This window comes from Schistocerca serialis, chromosome 8 (genome assembly GCF_023864345.2).
Source record: "Schistocerca serialis cubense isolate TAMUIC-IGC-003099 chromosome 8, iqSchSeri2.2, whole genome shotgun sequence".
Taxonomy (NCBI): Eukaryota; Metazoa; Arthropoda; class Insecta; order Orthoptera; family Acrididae; genus Schistocerca; species Schistocerca serialis.
The window spans coordinates 199,494,553-199,513,268 of NC_064645.1; the positions used below are offsets into that span (position 1 = coordinate 199,494,553).

Genomic DNA, 18,716 nt, shown 5'->3' on the forward strand with positions numbered 1-18,716 from the left:
AGGTTTTGGAATTGTTGGTGTACTGAGGGTGCAAATGGTAAACAGCCACGACACACTAGGAATCATAATGGTAAATGGCATCCAAAAACTGAAAGCACACAACAAACTAAATACAAGGTGCCTTAATAGAAAACAACTGGTAAAAAAAAAAAAAAAAAAAAAATCAGGATTGTGACTCAGAGGTGTGTATTCAGTTATCAAACTGCAGGCCAAAAAGACAATACAAATGTCCAGAAGGTGTGTGCGACCAGGCCATATCTTCAAGCTAAATTACAGTGTGATCATAAAATCAAGACAGGTGGGTAGCTTAGAATAAATAGATATCAGAAGGAAGACGACTGCACTGTGTGTAAAACGAACCACTGTAGTGGTTAACAAGGAGCCAAGCACCATCACATGGAAGCTTTCCAAACATTGTGCACACTGAAAGTATAAAACCGCCCATTGACATAAGCAATATAAATTTAAAACTTAAATGTATCATAGAATTTTACCTGGAAGAGAGTTCCCTTGATAACATAGCACGTCACAAAAAACAGTATTAATGACAAAGACCTTGACTGATGAATGAAAGAAGACAGATAGCCAAAACCTTGTCGAACTTACGCACCCAAATATCACATGGAAAACAATGTGGGAAAATTTTAGCTTGAAAATTCATTCATCAGAAGTGGTTTCAACTTCATGTAAAGTTGTAAACAATACTGTTGCAACTAATGGAAAAATTTAACCTTATTGAGTGAAGTGATATTGACAAGTGGCTCAAATGTGATATAAAAGTTGACTTGCTATGGACAGTTCATGAATTGGAAGTTGTCCAGGAAGAGATTAGCATTATTCACAACAGACTGCTTATACCAACAACATACTCCTCTGGGCTGACTAGGTGTACTACCCAAAAACGAAAAAAAACTCTTATTTATGTGGATTTGGACATTATGTGAAAACTAAGTCATAACAAAAATGGAGACAACATCTACAAATTTCAAGATTATATGGAAACAGTGTATTGGCATAGGAAATGGTTGCCAAATGTAAAAAAAAGAATTCTCTAATATGTTATCAATATTAATTGAAAAATAAGGAATTGGATGATATACAAAAGAAAATAAGCTGGTAATGTAGACATTCATTTGAAGATTTTTAAAAAAAGTAACGTGTATATTTCATCTTCATTTTAATGTTGTTGAAAATAGGTGAATGTAGGAATAATGTAAATTCAGGAAGTATATACATTGGTTTTGACAGTATATGAAATGAATAGATTGCTGCTCACCATGTAGCAGAGATGTTTATCACAGCCAGGCACAGCAACACATAAGCATTCAGGCGGATCATCTCCTCCTGAAATAGACAACATACACACATACATTCTCGCAGCTCTTATACATACAGGGTGTCCAGAAAAGGGCTCCCTGATTTTAAAATTAAATATCTCGAAAACAAAGATCGATAGAGGAATGCAGTAAATGGTATGTTTATTGTGAAAGCTGTAAGAAGTTTATACAGCAGTTTGAAATAAGTTACAAAAGCTGCTAACAGATGGCGCTGTACAGCTCATATCAGCATACATAAGTGAAATAATTGTATGAAAACAATCTTTGCAAACAATCACATCACAATGTTTTCTGTAGGGAGTGCCTAAATTGTTGGCGACACCCCAAATCGATTTCGGCTTCCCGACCAGTGTTCGGTTTATACTGTGGAGCTTTACGCTGTTCTCTAGGCTGTCCACTACATCCTCCGCCATCAGCGGATACAGTATGTTATCTGTTCAGATTCTCTCAGCTCTCTCCTCAGTCTCCAAGCTCTGTACCCTTTCCACCCTCTGGTCCACCGGATTCAGGACTGCCTGCACTTGCTCCATTTGGGGGGTGTCTCTGTGGCGTTCCTCTGGCTCCCAGGACACGTTGGTATTTGTGGCAATGAGGCGGCCGATATGGTGGCCAAGGCTGCAGTCTCTCTTCTTCGGCCAGCTATTCGATCAATTCCATTCGCCGATCTACGGAGCGTTTTATGTCGTCGTGTTGTTCTTCTATGGCACGCACATTGGTCGACACTTCCCCATAATAAATTGTGGGACGTGAAAGCTCTTCCCTGTGCTTGGACCTCTTCCTCCCGAATGCGTTGTCGGGAGGAGGTAATTTTAACTAGACTCCGGATAGGGCACTGTCTTTTTAGCCATCGACATCTTTTAAGCGGCGATCCTCCCCCACTCTGTCCCCACTGCTCTCAGCTGTGGACGGTAAGACACCTTTTAATTGAGTGCCCCATTTTACTCCATTACGCGCCCGTCTACAGCTGTCGCCTGATATATCGTTCATTTTAGCAGATGACACGCTCTCGGCCGATCGCGTCCTCGAGTTCATTAGTGCCAGTGAGATGACGTCAGTCATTTGAAGCTCTTTTTGGGGACAACCAACCCCTTTCTGTAGTGGATTTTTACGCTTTCCTTCTGGTTTTAGTTTCTCCAGTTTTTTGAGTTTCGTTCCCATTGCTGCTGCCTTCCATTTTCGTTTTTTACCGTTTCCTAAGTCACAGACTGGGCGCTAATGACCATAGCAGTTTTGTGCCCTTAAACCAAAACAAAAAAAACAAAAAAAATCAATGTTTTCAAAATGTTCACCATTGGCACTACAGAGGTGGTGCAAACGAAGAATGAAATTTGCCATCACATTTCGCAATGTCTCAACCGAAATGGATTCACATGCCACAGAGATAGCCGATTCAAGCTCGTCCAGCGTGGCGGGATGCTTCGGGTAGACCATGTCTTTCACTGTGCCCCACAAAAAAAAGTCACAGGGAGTCAAATCCGGCGAATATGGAGGCCAATCCATGCCTGCACCAGTAAATGCGGGATATTCCAAAGCAATGTCTCGATTCCTGAAGTATTCCTCAAGAAAACGAAACACTTGTTCGGTCCAATGTGGTCGGGCTCCATCTTGCATAAACCATTCAGTACCTGGTCGATCCTCTAACGCTTACTGTGTGGCGACAAATTGTTCCAAAATTGCAACATAACGTGCACCAGTGACCGTTTCTCGAATGAAAAAAGGGCCAGTAATGCCTCTGCTGCATACTGCAGCCCACACAGTAACTTTAGGAGAATACAGGGGTTTTGCTTCACACCAATATGGCTTTTCGGAACCCCAAAATCGCCAGTTCTGCTTATTCACGTATCCATTCAGGTGGAAGTGTGCTTCATCTGTAAACCAGATGCAGCCAACATCAAATCCTTCACTATCAATCATTGTGAGCATCTGATTAGCAAAGGCAACCCTTTGTTGCACAGCTCGTACAGGTATGGCCTGGTGCGTTTGAATTTAGAATGGAAACATGTGTATGCTCTTTCTCAGTATTTTCTACGTGCTGGAACACTTCACACCAGTCTCAGATGCAATTCTACGGACGGATGACATTGGATTTCGCTGAATATTTCCAGAAACTGTGGCGATATTTTCAGGTGTAACTGCGGTTTGCTTGCGGCCAACATGCCCCACTTGATCATCAGTTACGCTGCCTGTTCTATGAAATTTTGCGAAGAGCGTACGAATGGTTTTCGCATCAGGTCCTTTTGTAACATTAAATCGTGCTTGAAAACTTCGCCTTGTTGTTGTAGGACTCTCTTCTAACCTGTGGTACTCTAGCACCAAAAAAACGCGTTGTTCAGTGGAGTACATGGTTTTAATCTCTTCCTTCGGTACGCTAACCTCCTTTCACGTTTCAATAGTGGAACTGATCGCTCTGGGCTTAGGATCACTATTTATACTAGGCATTACGTATGGCGATTACAGCGCCATCTGTTAGCAGCTTTTGTAACTATTACGAGGGCAGTTCAATAAGTAATGAAACACATTTTTTTTTCTCGGCCAATTTTGGTTGAAAAAACCGGAAATTTCTTGTGGAATATTTTCAAACATTCCCACTTCGTCTCGTATAGTTTCATTGATTTCCGACAGGTGGCAGCGCTGTACGGAGCTGTTAAAATGGCGTCTGTAACGGATGTGCGTTGCAAACAACGGGCAGTGATCGAGTTTCTTTTGGCGGAAAACCAGGGCATCTCAGATATTCATAGGCGCTTGCAGAATGTCTACGGTGATCTGGCAGTGGACAAAAGCACGGTGAGTCGTTGGGCAAAGCGTGTGTCATCATCGCCGCAAGGTCAAGCAAGACTGTCTGATCTCCCGCGTGCGGGCCGGCCGTGCACAGCTGTGACTCCTGCAATGGCGGAGCGTGCGAACACACTCGTTCGAGATGATCGACGGGTCACCATCAAACAACTCAGTGCTCAACTTGACATCTCTGTTGGTAGTGGTGTCACAATTGTTCACCAGTTGGGATATTCAAAGGTTTGTTCCCGCTGGGTCCCTCGTTGTCTAACCGAACACCATAAAGAGCAAAGGAGAACCATCTGTGCGGAACTGCTTGCTCGTCATGTGGCTGAGGGTGACAATTTCTTGTCAAAGATTGTCAAAGATTGTTACAGGTGATGAAACATGGGTTCATCACTTCGAACCTGAAACAAAACGGCAATCAATGGAGTGGCGCCACACCCACTCCCCTACCAAGAAAAAGTTTAAAGCCATACCCTCAGCCGGTAAAGTCATGGTTACAGTCTTCTGGGACGCTGAAGGGGTTATTCTGTTCGATGTCCTTCCCCATGGTCAAACGATCAACTCTGAAGTGTATTGTGCTACTCTTCGGAAATTGAAGAAACGACTTCAGCGTGTTCGTAGGCACAAAAATCTGAACGAACTTCTCCTTCTTCATGACAACGCAAGACCTCACACAAGTCTTTGCACCCGAGAGGAGCTCACAAAACTTCAGTGGACTGTTCTTCCTCATGCACCCTACAGCCCCGATCTCGCACCGTCGGATTTCCACATGTTTGGCCCAATGAAGGACGCAATCCGTGGGAGGCACTACGCGGATGATGAAGAAGTTATTGATGCAGTACGACGTTGGCTCCGACATCGACCAGTGGAATGGTACCGTGCAGGCATACAGGCCCTCATTTCAAGATGGCGTAAGGCCGTAGCATTGAATGGAGATTACGTTGAAAAATAGTGTTGTGTAGCTAAAAGATTGGGGAATAACCTGGTGTATTTCAATGCTGAATAAAACAACCCCTGTTTCAGAAAAAAAAAATGTGTTGCATTACTTATTGAACTGCCCTCGTATTTCAAACTGCTGTATAAACTTCTTACAGCTTTCACAATAAACATACTGTTTACTGCTTTCCTCTATCGATCTTTGTTTTTGAGATATTTAATTTTGAAATCAGGGAGTCCTTTTCTGGACACCCTGTATGACCACTGTGTCTGTCTGTCAAGGCCAGACTATGAGCAACTGCATGTGATGGGACAAGCAACCTGGGTGGTGGGAGTGAGGTGGAGGCTGGGATGGGAAGAGGGAGGCAGAGCAGGGTACGGCTGAGGTACAGTAAGGTGCTGCTTGTGGAACCAAATGGGGACAAGATGGAGAGAGGGTTGGGCATCTGGGTACAGTCAAGAGGTTAGACAGAGGGCATGGTTAGGGTGGAAAAGCCGAAAAGTAAAGAGACTGAGGGTGCTTGTGGAATAGAAAGCTGTGGAGTGGGAACAAGGATGGGATAAGCGGGTGGAGGACAATGTAATAGAAGACTGAGGCAAGCAGGATTACGGGAACATGGGATAAATTGCAGGGAGAGTTCCCACCTGCTCAATTCAGAAAGCTGATTTTATAGAAGTATCCAGATGGCGCAGCCTGTGAATCAGTGATTAAAATGGAGAAGAACATCGTGATGGACAGCATGCTCAGCAACTGCCTGATCGAACTATTTCTTGGCCACAGTTTGTCCATTCATGTGGTTGTCATGCCCCTGTAAAACAAAGCACAGTGGTTGCAATCTAGCTTATAGATCACATGACTGGTTTCACAGGTAGCCATCCCTTTCATGGCATAGGTGATACTTGTGACCAGTTTGGAATAGGTGGTGGTGGTGGTGGTCGTCGTCTTGCATCTAGGACTATTACAGGGGTATGAGCCATGGAGCAAGGGGTTGGGAGCAGGGGTTGTATAGGGAGGAGGAGGAGGATATTGCACAATTTGGTGGGTGGCAGAATACCACTGTGGGAGGTGTGGGGAGGATAGTAGGTAGGACATTCCTCACTTTAGGGCACAACAAGATGTAGTAAAAATACTGGTGGAGAATGTGATTCAGTTCCTGCAGTCCTGGGTAGTACAGAGTCTCAAGGGGTACACACCTCTGAGGCAGACAGTGGGACTTCGGGAGGTGGTGAGCGTCTGTAGAGAAAAGACATGGGAGATCTGTTTCTGTCCAAGATTGGGAGAGTAATTATGGTCTGTGAAGGCCTCAGTGAGACTCTGGGCATATTTTGAGAGGGACTGCTTGTCACTACTGAGAGCAGTGGCTCCTGGTGGATAGGATGTATGGAAGGGACTTCTTGTTGTGGAATGGGTGGCAGCTATCGAAGTGGAGATATTGCTGGTGGTTGGTAGGTGTGATGTGGATGGAGGTACTGATGCTTACTACCTGAGGCCCCATCTTACTGTTACTCGCTCCTGTGAACGGGAACGCGTTATGCAGATCTTGGTGCCTCTCGCGTCCATCTAGAAAAGATAACCTGAAGATGCCTAAATAAGGCGAAACGCGTCGTTGAAAAATAAAAAACTAACATTGCAACGAAGACTGTTTTTAACCAATACTGATGTAGTCACCTTTGAGGTGAAAGTCAACATCAAGGAAGAACCAGGTGAAGCGAATGGGGGAGAAGGTGTTGAGGTCCTTGGCGGAATGTGTATAGGATGTCCTCACTGTGTCCAGATTTCAAAGATGTCATCAGTGAATCTGAACCAGATGAGGGGCTTTTTAAACCATTAAGGGAATACTTACTTCAGTGTGCTACATGAATTTCAGCTAGATATGTCTAAGTGTACTTGAGAAAAAGGAATGTTAACCAACGGATGGACAGTGTCTGATAACAAATGATAAAAAGGTTTCGTCATGTGACATAATTACAGAGTAACAATTTCCAATATTTTTTCCTGTGGTTCTAGTGTGATACCTTGCTTCTTGCCGAATTTCATGATTTTCGGTCAACGGGAAGTATCCTGTAGGTTGTGATGAGTGAGTTTTTAAGTATCAAAAATGTGACATTAATGGTTGATTCTTTTGTGTGCATTGTTTCGGAAGCATATATTTACTGCACTGCCAAGGGTCTGTAGCCACTACGTAGCTCCATTCTATTATTGATAGACTCGTTCAACTTTATTGTGAAGCAATGAGCCAGACATTAACATAGAACATCTTAGACAAAAACAAACACAAAGCAAAGAGTAAATGATTATGTGCACACTGGAGTCTTTGCCGCTGCCCCTGTACTGTGCACATGCAACTATTCGTCTGCGTGCTCCCACACAGCCCCCTCCCTGAACGGCGGAGCTCCAGGAATGTGCAAAAACTTGTACCGAACCCTTCGCCTGGCTCTTGTGCAAATTTCCAGCTGTACTTCCTCGATCGTCGTATCCTCTCGCAGCTTCATCCGGCTCGCTGTCCTACCATCCGTTGCACCCTGAAGGGTCCCCTCGTCTTGCTTTAGGCCCACCTCCTCTTCTTGTCTTACGTCTTCTAGCAGTAAGTGAGCCAGCTTCACCCGGTCTATTGACACAATAATACTCTTATCGCAAACTAGGATAGTCATGGCCTGGTCCGTACGGTGTAGTACTTTATAAGGTCCCATATATGGCAGCTGCAATGGAGTTCTGACTGTGTTGGGTCGCAACATTACATGCAAGCATTTGCTCAATTCTCTATGTACAAACGATGGCCTAACACCATGCCATGTCACTGGTTGTGGCCTAAGCTCGGCCAGTTGAGCCCTTCCTCTTGTTAACAAGTACAGTAGGTCCATCTCGCCTGTACTCTTCTGAGGCGTAAGGTTTCCCCGTATACTAATTCCACTGTAGATGCTCCGGGATCAGGTTTGAAAACAGTGCGTAAGCCTAGTAACACTAGTGGCAATGCTGCTGATCAATTCTTGCCATGGCACATTAATGCGGCCTTAAGTGTTCGGTGCCAGCGCTCTACCATGCCGTTGCTTTCCGGGTGATAACTTGTGGTACGGTGACAGCAGAACCCGCACATGTTTGCCATCTCCAGGAATAAGGATGATTCGAACTGACGTCCTTGGTCTGTCGTGACATGTACCAGACATCCGAACCGTGCTATCCACGTCGTCAAGAATGCCCAGCTGACTGCCTCTGCTAATATGTCTGAAATGGGGATTCCTTCTGCCCGTCTCGTAAATCTGTCAGTTGCTGTCAATAGATATCGATAGCCTTCAGACATTGGCAACGGTCCAACAATATCCAGATGCACATGTTCGAAATGACCAGTTGGCCCCTGAAGTTTACCCACTGGCTTCTTCACACAGTCTCAGCAGCTGGCATCCGTCCTTTGGATCAGAAGGTCGAGGTTATACAGCAGATGCCTTGTCTGTTAGATTTGCAACAGTTGCGGAGGTTCCTAGGTGTTTTAAATTTTTACCGCAGACATCTGCCAGGGTCTGCGGCTTTACAAGTGCCACTCACGGAGCTTTGGCGGGCATGAACATCGCTGGCAATCCAGACATGTCTGCGCCCATTTCCAACAGTCTCTCTTAATTCCTGGCCACACGAAATGCTCAGTCATTAATTTTACGCTTGCTCTGGGTCCCGAATGAGCCAAACCATGTAACCCTTCGAATACTTCCCAGCGCAAACTCTCCGGCACAAAAGGTCTAGGCCATCCCTGTGAGGTATTGCACCATAACTGTATTGTCTCACCTTCTGGACAAAATTTTCTTAACTTAAACCCGGTGGGCGTGCTCTGCCGAGAAACTTGCAGTTGTGCATCATCCTTCTGCTCTCTCGCCATTGTAGCATAGTTCACTGAATACTTTATTGCCACAACATGTGAGAAGTAATCTGCCACCATATTCTCTGCCCCATTAATATGTCGTAAATCAGTAGTAAACTGGCTTATATATTTCAGTTGAATTGTTTAGGTGACAAAGTATCTGTACGCTTGCAGAATGTAAAAGTGAGCGGTTTGTGATCTGTAAACAATGTAAATGGTCTGGCTTCCACGTAAGGCTGGAAATACCTTATGGCTTCGTAAGCAGCCAACAGCTCTCTATCGTACGCTCTCCAATTCCGCTGTGGGTCTGTGAGTTTCTTGGAGAAGAATCCTAAAGGCTGCCAGTGACCAGCAGTCCACTGATGCAATGCTGCCTCAATCGCCACCTGACTTGCGTCAACAATAATAGCTAGCTTCGCATCTTTCTCTGGGTGAACTAGTAAAACCGCTTGCTTTAGGCTTTCCTTGATCCACTCGAACGTGCACTGCATGCTTGATGTCCATTGTAGCTTCTGATTTTCATGCTCTTCGTGGAGGGCTGCTGTTGCTGAGAACCCAAGTATATCGTCTAAATAGGCGAAAGTGAAATCCAGCCCTCGCAGCACCTCATCGATGATATGTTGCCATGTCTGTGCAGCGTTTTTTTAACCAAATGGCACGCGAAAAAAGTCATAAAGACCGAAAGGTTTAGTGACTGCTGTCTTCGGTATGTCACTGTCAGCCACCGGTATTTGGTGGTATGCTTTTTTACAGTTGACTACACTGAAACATACAGCTCCAGCCAATTTATTTGTAAAGTCGCAAATGTTGGGAACCGGATACCGATCAGGTATCGTACGGGCATTCAACAACCTATAATCACCACAAGGTCTCCCACTTCCGTATTTCTTCCGCACTAAATATAGAGGCGAGTCCCATGCACTACCAGATCTTTGTATCACTCCCATTTCCAACATCTCTTCGAGCTCAGCTTTTGTGTCCGCAAATCTGTCTGAGGCCAACCTTCTCGGTCTGAGGGAGACCGGACGCCAAGGCACGGTGTTTATGTGGTGAATTGTATGATGGGCCACCATGGCTATCGGCTGCGCTGACAGTTCTCTAAGTCGGCATACTTCTGTCACTCCAACCGAACCGTGTACCTTCTCTGTGATTATTCCTACATGACCCTGCACCACCTCTTAGCCCCTTCTAAGCTGTGATAACCGAATGTCCACCGCAATACCGAATGAATATACAAAATCTGCTCCTAATACGCACTCTGCCACATCTGCAATGACAAAAGTCCTATGACAAGTAATACTAGGTCCTAAATTCACTTCTCTGACACAACTGCCATATGTCATTATGGGCTGTTTATTTGCAGCCTTGAGGCAAAACGATGTGCTGTCACTGAGGGAAGTACATTACGCCTTTGGCCAAGTGCTGACATAAGACCCCGTGTCTATCAAATAATAACACGAAGCAGTCACATCCCGAACATAAAGTCGCCGAGATACCGTTAATAAAGAAACATCTCTACTTACAGTCTCCATGTTATTTACGCGGCGAGCGTGACTGCACGGTAGAATGCACTTTGAGGGCTCGCTCACCGAATCGTCGATGATACCAACACAACTACTCCTTCCCGGCATCTCCGCTGTCCTTGTGTGTCAGCAGGACCTCCGAACCGGTAGCTCTCAATACCTCCATCTGCCTCTGCAATCCGTCTAGCTGCTCCTTGAGTTTTTGAAGTTGTATACCAGTAACAGCGCGCCGCTGCTTATTAATCGCCGCCGCTTCGTATTCTTCCGTCGTCGCCTCCACCTTCGCTATACTGAGGGAATTTGTTGGTTCAACCATCGCATGTACCCTGTCAGTGAGTTGGAGTAGTGCTTTGTCATTCGTATCTGTTATTCGCTGCCACAGCTGCTCTTACTGCAGACGGAAGCTGTGCTGCCCAAACAGAATGAAGTGTAGTGTTCGAAAATTCATTTTCTGCCACGATTCCACGCAAATGCCTCCAATATTTGGAGGGAATTCTGTCACCTCTACATTCACCTCGCAACACCTGGCAGATTCTTTGATCTAGCAATTTAGTAAGCCAGCTTATTAAAAAGCCCTTCAGTGTTGTATATTGCTGCGTTTCCGGCGGCCATCTAATTATCTCTTCAACCAATATTGCTGCCCTGGCATCCAGACTGTTTGCCGCAATCATGAACTTTTTCCGGTCGTCAGTTACCCGATTATGCATGAATGCCCGTTCTAACATGGAGAACCAAAGTTCCGGTTTATCGGCCAGGAACGGCAGCGGGCGTACTTTCATGCGTTGTCCCAGCGAATCTTCCTCTCATATGTGTGTTCCGGCCGCAGATTTTGTCCTGGTAATATCATTGTCTCGCTCCGCTGAATCCGTGATCATATTCTCTCACTTGCTGCTTGATTCATGTCTAGTAAGAATTTTCAAAGGGTGAAAACCCCCAAGTGGCACTACGATATGGAGTCCACGGTAATCTATAGGTCCTCTTACAACTAGATGGTCATTTCAGAGACAGGAAGAATCAAGGGCATGTCTAAAGTTTTAATGGGTGCTGACAAACTGCATGAGCAAAATATATGTAGTAAATTTAGTGCCTAGTAATGAAGTTAGCACTGTCACATGTACTGTGATGTGAATGGAAGCAACATGGGAATTCTCCTCCATATGAGTGGACAAAGGCTTCTTAAGATAACTGAAAATAAGGAACAAATTTGTTTTCCCATACACGTGCAATGTTGTTCTGTTGCATGCATGCTTTTCTGTTTGTGGAGTGTGATACATTGTACTTATCATATACCTCACTGTGTCATTTGGTTTAAAAATGTCATAGTTACCCCAAGGAAACACTTAGCTTGGTCAAGCAGGATGAAATTTCGTAACTTCTCAGTTTTGCATGTCACATTTAATTGCCCGTCTTTTGACTGCAGTTTTATTTTATGGAGCATATGGATTAGGATTATTGCAAGAGTGCATCACTGGTGCTTTTAAATACTTTTAACACCTTTGATATACAAAAATCATCATTTGTTAATGGAAACTAAATGTGTGCTGGGCTTATCAACTTTCCGTTCATGTAATCATGTGGGAATTTGAATAATGTATAGAAAATGAGAAGTATAGCAATACTACTCTGTGAGTGAATATGAATTTGTGTTAAGCTAAGTTGTACTGCCCACATTTACTTTCTTAACAATAATTTACCTGTAACTGAACGTTCTACTGTTTCAGTTCTATCACTTAGTAATTGTTTCGTTGCAAATGCACCTTCCTGTAAACCCATCTACTCAACTCTCTCTCTCTCTCTCTCTCTCTCTCTCTCTCTCTCTCTCTCTCTCTCTCTCTCTCCCCCCCCCCCCCCTCTCTCTCTCTCTCTCTCTCTCTCTCTCTCTCTCTCTCTCTCTCTCTCTCTCTCTCTCCCCCCCCCCCCCTCTCTCTCTCTCTCTCTCTCTCTCTCTCTCTCTCTCTCTCTCTCTCTCTCTCCCCCCCCCCCTCTCTCTCTCTCTCTCTCTCTCTCTCCCTCTCCCTCTCTCCCCCTCCCTCCCTCCCCCCCCCCTCTCTCTCTCTCTCTCTCTCTCTCTCCCCCCCCCCCTCTCTCTCTCTCTCTCCCCCCCCTCCCCCCTCCCCTCCCCTCCTCTCCCTCCCTCCTCCCCTCTCCTCCCCTCCCTCCCTCCTCCCCTCTCCTCCCCTCCTCTCCTCTCCTCGTACCTCAAATAATAATAATAATCATCATCATCAGGTAACTATATTCAGTGTGCAATGTTTTGCATTCTGTGTTGATGTAAAAATAAATCATTCATCTTATTTTACATTACACACTTAGAATTTCTAGATGACAAGTAAATTTTATTTGTCGGAAGTTCTACATTTTTATTTGAAAGTGGTTATTTCCTGATTTTCCTTAATGAAAACTACGCATAAGTAGATCCCCAGTGAAAGAAGTGAACACATTCACTATGGATTTTTGTAATTTGTAATTTTTGTTCTTTTGTAGGTGAACATAAAGAGGAGGATCTGATTCCAGTTGTTGAAAGTTCACTTCCACAGGAAATTCAAAACAAAAAGAAGTGCCGATTTGCTCCAGAAACAATTGAACCCTCTTCGAAAAAACTTGTTGCCAAAAAAGAAACTAACAAAATACCTTACTTGACTTCTAGCTAGTGTGTGTGTGTGTGTGTGTGTGTGTGTGTGTGTGTGTGTGTGTGTGTGTGACCTTTAAGTATTTCTAGAATTTATACATAATGTTTATTCCATGATATTGTATTAAACTAGTGGAAATGAGAATATTACATAAAGTTTTTGAATATTTCTCCTTGGTTGCCATTATCATGTAAGCCTGGTTCATTATAAGACACTTTCTCTGGCATTTCATTTAATTTCTACTTCTGAGAATGCTTCGTGTATGCGAAATAACTGGAGTTGTTCTTTGACTTTATATCCATGACAAAAGCCAGGTCCCTGCCTTTTAGCTTGTGAATTAATATCATGTGTTGTGTGGTGAATTGATGTACTGAGTGTAGACTGAAATGCCTATAATTCAGTGCATGTAGTACGGACGGACAGTATTGGGAAGGAGTTTTTATAACATTTTCTGAAAAGTGTCTGGAGCAGCTAGTTCGAAGACTCATGTGCCATGAAAATATTGCAGACCTTGTAGGTATGAACAGGTTGACATTACGAATAGTGCCAGAAAGACATTGATTAGTGATCATTCTGTCATCAGAGTGAGAGTGATTACTAAGGTTAATAAATCCATCAAGAAAGCTAATGGGAAATGTTCTTATGGTAGAAAGAGCCGCTATGCAATTGTTAGCATCCTACTTAAACAGCGAATGGGCATTATTTAGTTCAGATATGACAGAAAATGTATGGATTATGGGCAAAGTTGAAACATGACTGTAAATCATGTTGTGGAGAAGTATGTGCCGAGTTACTGGATTAAAAGGCTGGAAAGAACCCACTGTGGTTAATAACAGAGATTGGTGTACTTTCGGTTAGAATAAGAATGTGAAAATGTCAGCAAGCAAGAATTATTAGTAATTTTTACATCTGTAAAAAGACTGATGGGCAAAGTGTTCAAAAACTTTAGATCAACTCGCCTATCGACTCGATGTATGATTGATGCTCACACTGAATAATTGTAAGAAAAAGTGTTTGTGTTCCTGCTTCATTTGGTGTATTATTTATAACTGTAAGGTGAATGTAATATGTGCTACAAAGCCTTAAAACCCTTATATTCATTTTTAAACACCCTGTACTTAATATTTCAAAGTTTATTAATTATATGAATATTATTCCATATAAATTATTGATTTTTAAAAATTGCAGTCAAGCATATTGCTCATGGTTAGTGTATCACGCACACACACACACACACACACACACACACACACACACACACACACACACACACACACTGATTTCTCAGGGGAATTCTGCCCCTCTCCCCATCCTTTATCCTTAACATTGAATTGCTGCAGAATTCTTGAGCATATTCTAACTCTGATTATCATAAATTTCCTTGAGACAGAAAAGCTTCTCTCAAATATTTAAAAAGAATTATTTGTGTGAAACTCAGATGGCCATTTCCTTAGATAATATCCAATGACTCATGGATAAAAGGCAATGGCAGTCCATATTCCTATGTTTCTGGAAAATATAGGTTTGCAGACATGCAAGTGGCTCAAAGATTTGTTCAATAAAAGAACCCAGCATGTTGTCCTGTATAACGAGTGTTCATCAAAGGTAAAGGTATTGCGAGGAGGACTGCCACAGGAAAATCTTATAGGACCACTCTTGGTGTCTTCAAAGTGTGTTTCAGAGCCTTACACCAGACGTCTAGGGGAGATGATCACGTCATTGGAAACAACCTTTGTAGAGAGAAAATGTTGGCTGACACGTCGTGACAATGCTAGCCATAATTTATTATTGGTTATACCCCTGAGAGATAGAGTATAGGCCCTCTGTGGTTGTGTATGCAGTATGTGTGTTGCATGTAATCTAGGCATCTGCTCCCCATGAAAGAGGCTAGACTGAGCTCTGGATTTGCTTCTAAAATAACTTACTCCACTTAGCGAGACTCACTCGGGACTAATTGGTTAAAATCACATTTTCAATGTAATAGGGTAGATAGTATGGAGATGCAGGACACCTGAGTAGTAGACCTGGCTAGTTCAGTGAACTTCATCCCAGAGCCAACAAATCCAATAAAAAGAATTCCTAGCATTATCTGAATGTATCAGCTAACATTCTGTGTCCAGCAAAAGTTGCTCCCCATCACATCATCTAGCACCCCTAAGTGTATGATGCAGAGACTTTGAAACATCCTGTATTCATAAACGCTGTAACTGACAGGGTGAGCAACAATCTGCGACCATTTGCTGGTGATGCAGCATTGTATGGGAAAGTGTCATTGTAGTGTGACTGTGGGCCTATACACAATGATTTGTGACAATTTCTATTTGGTGTGATGAATGGCAGCTTGCTTTAAATGTAAGTTAATGCAGGTGAATAGGAAAAACAGTTGTGTAATGTTTGAATATATTATTAGTGGTGTGCCGCTTGACACAGTCACATCGATTAAATATCTAGGCACAACATAACAAAGTGATATAAACTAGAATAAGCATGTAAGGTTGATGTTATGGAAGGTAAATGGTAGACTTCATTTTATGGGGAGGATTCTAGGAAAGTGTTGCTAATCTCTAAAGGGAACAGCTTACAATAGATGTTGTTATAGATCTTATTTTGGTATAGCTTTAAAGTATGTGTCATTTAATAAGTTTCGGAACATTGTGTGGGGTAAAGATGATATAAAAAAATCTCTGTGCCAAATAGAGATATGTATGAAAAGAGATATGTACATATATCTGTATTCTAAAGTTTCCTTAAGCTGATATCAAATTTTTCGCTCTTCAACTAGCTGTCTTTCCCATCCATGATTCTCGGTGGATGTGTTGTGTGTACATCAGACTAATATATAATGTGTGTGTTTGTTTTTGTTCTATTTTTGATGAAGGCCTTACTGGCCGAAAGCTTAATTCGTGGCAGTCTTTTTGTCATGCCTATCTGTGACTCAGCATCTCCACTATATAGTGAGTAGCAAATTTTATTGTTACATTGCATCCTGGCTTTTCCATTGTTTGATTTTTAACTGAAGTAATTAAAATATATAAAACAGGGCATAAAAATTTTCTGCTTTATTTCTTATCTTTTGTTTTCTTTGTGACATGAAACAAATAATATTGCCAAGAGAAAGGCTCATAAAAGGATATGCATGGACGGAGAATAAAATTTCTGTGTACACTACAAAAAAAAAGTGAAGCCCATTTTATATATATATATATATATATATATATATATATATATATATATATATATATATATATATATAGAGGGAAACATTCCACGTGGGAAATGTCTGCTTGTGTCTGTGTATGTGTGGATGGATATGTGTGTGTGTGCGAGTGTATACCTGTCCTTTTTTCCCCCTAAGGTAAGTCTTTCCGCTCCCGGGATTGGAATGACTCCTTACCCTCTCCCTTAAAACCCATATCCTTTTGTCTTTCCTTCTCCTTCCCTCTTTCCTGACGAGGCAACCATTGGTTGCGAAAGCTAGAATTTTGTGTGTATGTTTGTGTTTGTTTGTGTGTCTATCGACCTGCCAGCGCTTTTGTTTGGTAAGTTTCATCATCTTTCTATATATATATATATATATATATATATATATATATATATATATATATATATATATATATATATATAGCTTGACATTGTTGGAGTCTAAGCTATATCCAGAGTGGATCTTTTTCTTCTTGAAATTACCTCATGCTATTGCTTATTTTTACATAATAGGGTCAGTGTGTTTTGCCTTGCACAAGTAGGAAACAATTTCAGAATTCTGTTCTGCGAGTTCTAAAAATTCAGTTAGCCTCAGCAAGGTGTCGGCAATTATATTTTGTTTACCTTAGATATACACTACATCGAATCTGAATTCCTGCAAGCAAATACACCAACTTGCCTGGTCTTCTGTGTAGCAATTTGCACATCAAGCGAAAAGAAAGTGCTTGGTGATCACAGTAGAATTTGGCATGATTTCCCCACAAATAACATTTTTATTTCTTAAAAGCCTACAATACAGAGAGAGCTTCACGCTCTATTATGGCACACAACTGCTTACATTCAGTAAGAGTTCTGCCTTGCAAAACTAAGTATCTTAGCTATTGTTTTCTAACGGTTTTCGAACGACAAGAGACAGCGTGGTATTGGGTTGCAAGGCACACATGTCCTTTAATTCAATTAACTTGTATGTTGTGTGTAGCTGATCCTCTTCTCTGGGTAATCAGCTACGTCAATCTCCCAAGAGCTTCTTCTCCAAAGACTATAGCTGGTTAAAAGAATTTATTAAAATACTTATCTATCCTTGAAATAATTTTGGTACACGTAAAATACTTTTCAGTTCAATCACTATATATTTTCAACTTTCACAGACAATAACTTCTGAAAGCTAACTTATTTCTTAAACATTAGACTCATTTACACATATTCAAATAACATGTGTTTTGCTTCGTTCATAGCCAAGACTTGAACTAACTCAAAAGTCTCTAGTCTCAGGAGTCCAATACATGACTGAACATAGAAATCTATACTCAATTTTCCATTAGTCTTTTTACAATCAACAGAGACACTAAGGAGCACAGATTACTACATGAAGTTTCCGTGTTCTTCTCAACCCCTACACAGAGACTCTGCGGACCGTACAGCAGGTACTTGTTTGTCGCAGTTCGGCTGTCTGGTCCATCTTTTTCGTGTAAACTTTTTTTTACCCGCACATACAAATAGGCGATACGCAGCACGGTGTCTTCATTTCTCCCACTCACCTCTAAAATATCGGGTGTTCGAAATGAGCTTCTTTTATGTTTTTAGTCAATTTGACATTGTCTGCTTGTGTCTGTATATGTGCGGATGGATGTGTGTGTGTGTGTGTGTGTGTGTGTGTGTGTGTGTGTGTGTGTGTGTGTTAGTATATACCTGTCCCTTTTTCCCCCTAAGGTAAGTCTTCCCGCTACCGGGATTGGAATGACACCTTACCCTCTCCCTTGAAACCCACAACCTTCCGTCTTTCCCTCTCCTTCCCTCTTTCCTGATGAAGCAATCGTGGGTTGTGAAAGCTTGAATTTCGTGTCTTTGTTTGTGTGTCTATCAGCATACCAACGCTTTCGTTTGGTAAGTTACATCATCTTTGTATGACACACACACACACACACACACACACACACACACACACACACACACACACACACACATACACACACACTCACTCACTTTTTTAAAGGAGTACTATTTCACCGAAATACACTTAACCAAGAATGATGGTGCATGTATTTACCTGGAAACTTTGTAGATAAATTCATTCTTTACACTAGAAACTTATGGGCGTCATTATGGTGTTTCTAAATGCACCAATAAGGTAAACATGTACTGCTACTCTCCCACCATGCGATGCCGAAGTCTCCCAGTAATTCAAAAATTTATTACTTGTCAGAAGCCAAAACACTCCAACAAATCAAAATTAATTGAACTGCATCCATTAGTTCCCACAAAACCTAAGGAATTAGTTGCATTGGGTGCTGCCAGACATTATCTAAAAGGAAAAGTGTGTGTTAAGTATGTGATTGCCTTATATGATAATTTTTTTTCCAAGTATGTTAAGTTGTATGCAGCGATGCTGGTGATTCCCAGTTGCATTATAAGGAGAATTACAGACAACTGTCTCCCAAGAGCTGCGGAGCTGCAGATACTTTC

At 42.3% G+C, this 18,716-nt stretch overlaps 1 protein-coding gene across 3 annotated transcripts in view; it reads left to right on the forward strand.

The window, feature by feature from the left end:
* LOC126416219 (protein Spindly-like) overlaps positions 1–14,179 on the forward strand; it is a 122,482-nt gene extending 108,303 nt beyond the window's left edge. Inside the window, exon 9 of one of the 3 annotated variants that reach the window (XM_050083816.1) lies at positions 12,907–14,179. In XM_050083816.1, the coding sequence (XP_049939773.1) occupies positions 12,907–13,073 (167 nt within the window). In that variant the 3' untranslated portion in view covers positions 13,074–14,179. The remainder of the gene's footprint in view (positions 1–12,906) is intronic. The other 2 variants (XM_050083815.1, XM_050083817.1) reach the window with 2 other exon arrangements.
* Positions 14,180–18,716: the final 4,537 nt, after the last annotated feature.